At 41.2% G+C, this 4376-nt stretch overlaps 2 protein-coding genes across 2 annotated transcripts in view; one reads left to right on the forward strand and one right to left on the reverse strand.

The window, feature by feature from the left end:
- Positions 1 to 4376, forward strand: part of polr2b (polymerase (RNA) II (DNA directed) polypeptide B) — a 44342-nt gene that overhangs the window by 31895 nt on the left and 8071 nt on the right. The window lies entirely within an intron of this gene.
- Positions 2083 to 4298, reverse strand: rnf4 (ring finger protein 4). Its single transcript, XM_034866479.1, has 5 exons — positions 4143 to 4298; positions 3377 to 3389; positions 3190 to 3295; positions 2400 to 2451; positions 2083 to 2322 (listed from the first exon to the last, which is right to left on the reverse strand). Exons 1-5 carry the CDS (start codon positions 4296 to 4298, stop codon positions 2173 to 2175), a joined length of 477 nt encoding a protein of 158 aa, XP_034722370.1. The 3' UTR covers positions 2083 to 2172.

The raw sequence follows: 4376 nt of genomic DNA on the forward strand, positions 1-4376 counted from the left end.
CTAATAATACTAATACCTCGGTAGTACATGTTATAATAATACTAATAATAATACTAATAATACTAATACCTCGGTAGTCCATGTTATAATAATACTAATACTAATACAAATAATACTAATACCTCGGTAGTACATGTTATAATAATACTAATACTAATAATACTAATACCTCGGTAGTACATGTTATAATAATACTAATAATACTAATACCTCGGTAGTACATGTTATAATAATACTAATAATAATACTAATAATACTAATACCTCGGTAGTACATGTTATAATAATACTAATAATAATACTAATAATACTAATACCTCGGTAGTACATGTTATAATAATACTAATAATAATACTAATAATACTAATACCTCGGTAGTACATGTTATAATAATACTAATAATAATACTAATAATACTAATACCTCGGTAGTACATGTTATAATAATACTAATAATAATACTAATAATACTAATAATACTAATACCTCGGTAGTACATGCTGAAGCAGGTCTTCAGGTTGTTGAACACGCTCCCGGTTTTCTTGCTCAGGTACTCGAAGCTGCAGGAGACGTCCTGGTCCACCGTGAACCGGCGGACCTCCTTCACCGCCTCGTCCTTCCCCAGCAGGTAGGCCTTCACCGTCAGCGCCATGTCCGGGACCGAACCGTACCCCGGGACCGAACCGTAGACCGGGCGGACACACGCTCTTTAAGCTCCGGTTACCGGGAGAACCGTAGACTCTGGACGGACACACGCTCTTTAAGCTCCGGTTACCGGGAGAACCGTTGACTCTAGGCGGACACACGCCCTTTAAGAGACTTTCGGAGGAACTTTGTGACGCAGCGTTTAATACTCTCTCTTTATGTTTACTTCCGTGATCAACGTAGGGAAACTTAAGTGAACGCGGCCATCCATTGGTCCGCTGACGGAGTCCCGCCCAGACGACCAATGAGACGCCGAGGCATGACAGAGCACTTTCCAATGAGGGAATTCCCCCGGAGTCAGCTGACCAACAGGTTTACCAGGAATAAAGTTCAGAAGAAGAAAAACAAAGCTGCGTCATCGCGTTTTATGAAGTTTAAAAACATGATTTTATAATCACAAACGAAATATTTCAATAATTTACTTAATTTTTTCTACCTTTCTTGTAGAAACAGCAGAGCTTTCCCCAGAATCCTCTTAATGAAGAGGATTTACTCTGATTACACATGTACTTTACATTAGATATGTCATCTTTATATATTTTCATTCATATTAATGCATACATCCGTTTTTATTTGAGGAAAATCTTGTAAAAAAAAAAGTAAAAACAGACAGAATCATACTTGAACTTCTTTATATTTGAGTTTAATAAAGTTTATAAATATCATTCTATTTAGACAACAACAAAACACAGTTTCTATTAACTTGAATGTCAATAAAGTTTATATGAACTTCTGCAGTCTCTTCTGTTTTTATTTCAGTTTGATTGTTTCCAGAAGTTGTTCAGGTGTGACATCATCCTGTGAATGGTGTGGACCGGCAGCAGCCAATCAGCAGCAGAGTTAGTGTCAGGTGATGCTGAGTCATTGTCCTGTGACTCACAGTCAACAGACAAACAGCAGAAACTAAAATGTAATTCTGACTTGCTGAAATCACCAGACTCCATGTAAATAATCACTACTTTTATCATCGTAGAACACACTTCATTCAAAGTGGAAAGAAACTAAATAAAACTACCAAAAGCCGTCTTGGTTCATCTTTCCACTGTTCCAACAATCACCACTCTGGTCTGGTTGGAATAAACTCTTAATTCACCCATTTACATGTGGAGATATGCTGCTCTATACATGCTAAAAGTAGTGATTATTTACATGGAGTCTGGTGGAGATATGCTGCTCTATACACGCTAAAAGTAGTGATTATTTACATGGAGTCCATTATTCTCTATTCAAATCTATTATAATATTATTATTATGTTGCTGTTATTATATTATCATCACCATATTATTATTATTATTATTATTATTATTATTATTATAATAAATGAGGGGAGGAAACCGGTCCCGGCGAGAAGAAACAAAAACAAACTTCTCAAGAGTAGAACATTTTATTCAAAATTAATAACAATATAATTAACGATCTTTAAATGAAACCTCGGCAGCAGCAAGCCTATGATGTCAGCGTGATGTCATCAGACGTAGAGCGGGTGGTACTGGCGGGGGGTCAGCCTCTTTCTGCAGTTGGGGCAGCTGTGCGACGTCTTCAGAGCGTCTCGCAGACACACGCTGCAAAACACGTGGCCACACCTGGTCGACACGACCAACCGGCCGCTGTCCACAATCTGGGGATCAGACACACAGCCAATCAGAACGCAGGATCACCCCGCTCGCCCCGCCCCCACAGGCAGGATTCTCTCACCTCTGAGTATGAGTCCAGACAGACGGGACAGCTGATCGTCCCCGGAGTCGACCTGGAACACAAACATGAAAACATGAAAAACATGAAGGCAGGAATCAGGCTAACGCCTGGAACGCAAACATGCCTGGAATGCAAGCATGGCAGGGTTCAGGCTAACACCTGGAATGCAAACACGGCTGGGATCAGGCTAAGGCCAGGAACGCAAACACGGCAGGGAACAGGCTTACACCTGGAACGCAAACATGGCAGGGATCAGGCTAACACCTGGAACGCAAACATGGCAGGGATTAGGCTAAGGCCTGGAACGCAAACATGGCAGGGAGATAGACACACACACACACACACACACACACACACACACACACACACACACACACACACACACACACACACACACACACACACACACACACATGTGTAGTATTACATATTATAATACAGATCTGATTACAGCCATTGACATATTAAAATATATATAAACTATATTATATATAAATATATAAAATGATATATATAAAATATATACAGTATATTTATATAGTATTATGTATTTATATAAATATATATATTTACATTTTAGGGTTATAATACAGATCTGATGTCAGCAATCAAAGCTACTAGATATTTAGTTCTGTATGACAGCGCAAGATTTGAAAATCAATAACAATATTAATATTTAGTTTTACTATTTTTAATAACATTTATATCTGCATTCCTGTCATCAAGACTTCCCAACATGATGTCATTCATTAAATCGTGTCAAGAGGTGAGTCCTGACGCCGCCTCTCACCTGGAGGAGCCGCTGGTCTGCGGCGATGACATCAAGGGGGGGGGCGTGGCCTCGTCTTCATCGCTGCTGAGGACGTAGCTCTCGGCGGCCGGGGCCGTCTGAGGACCTGAAGGAAGACACCCAGAGAAGTGTTCAAACATGCCTTTAACCAAACTTTATTTAAACGTGTCGACAGGACAAACTTTACCTTCGTCCACCAGCTGGATCGCCATGGCAACAGCAGAACAGAAGAAGAAACCATGATCAGTTTACTCTTCAACACAGTCAGTGTGTTTCCATGTTACCAGGTAACAATATGGGACAACATCACATGATCACTATGGACAACATCACATGATCAGCTCATGTTCCAGCTGATAGAATCATATTGAGCTATAATAAGAAAACAACGACGCTATCAACACGTCGCTATGACGATGCAGATGTCTTTTATTGCCCCCCCGGCACCGCTGCAAGACTCTTTTCTGAGACATGTCTCTCTGTCTGAGCGTCTTCCATTGTCTCCCAGGACGTCCCACGGCTTGTCCCCCCCCCCCCCCCCCCCCCCATGTGTGAGACAGAGAGGACATACTGGGGGACATCAACTACAACTTCTTCTTCTTCTGTGTTTTGTGGCGGGTTGCAACCATAACATGACCTAAAACTTAATTATTCATTATTAATTTAGCAGATAAGGTTTCATCAGCGTTTACCACAGAAGAAAATCATCGAGATCAAATCTGATTCCCTTTGATATTCATCAAATTTTACTATTTCCATGAAGAACTTTTCATCCATATCACTTAATTCTGATAAAACGTGATGATGACCCAGAGCTACTTCTCCTTTAATACCAAGTTTACACATGGCGGCCATTTTATAAACACACACCTCCATCAAGATAAAAAATGGGTCCCATAATGATCATTTGTTGGTGTGTGTGTGTGTGTATGTGTGTGTGTGTGTGTAGTCACCAGCACTGAGTCGTTGTTGGTCAGGTCGACCACAGCAGCTTCTGAGCCCTCACAGGTCAGATCAACCACCTCCTCCACACCTACACACACACGCACACACACACACACACGCACACACGCACACGATCCATAAGAAAGGAGTGGGAGTGTTGTCATGGTAACGTGGTTTGGGTGGAGAGTGTAGCGTCCGCCTCATTCCCCCTGCTCTGGTGTTCCCCCCCCCTCTCATTCCCC

Source organism: Etheostoma cragini, unplaced genomic scaffold (assembly GCF_013103735.1).
Source record: "Etheostoma cragini isolate CJK2018 unplaced genomic scaffold, CSU_Ecrag_1.0 ScbMSFa_80, whole genome shotgun sequence".
NCBI classification, from domain to species: domain Eukaryota; kingdom Metazoa; phylum Chordata; class Actinopteri; order Perciformes; family Percidae; genus Etheostoma; species Etheostoma cragini.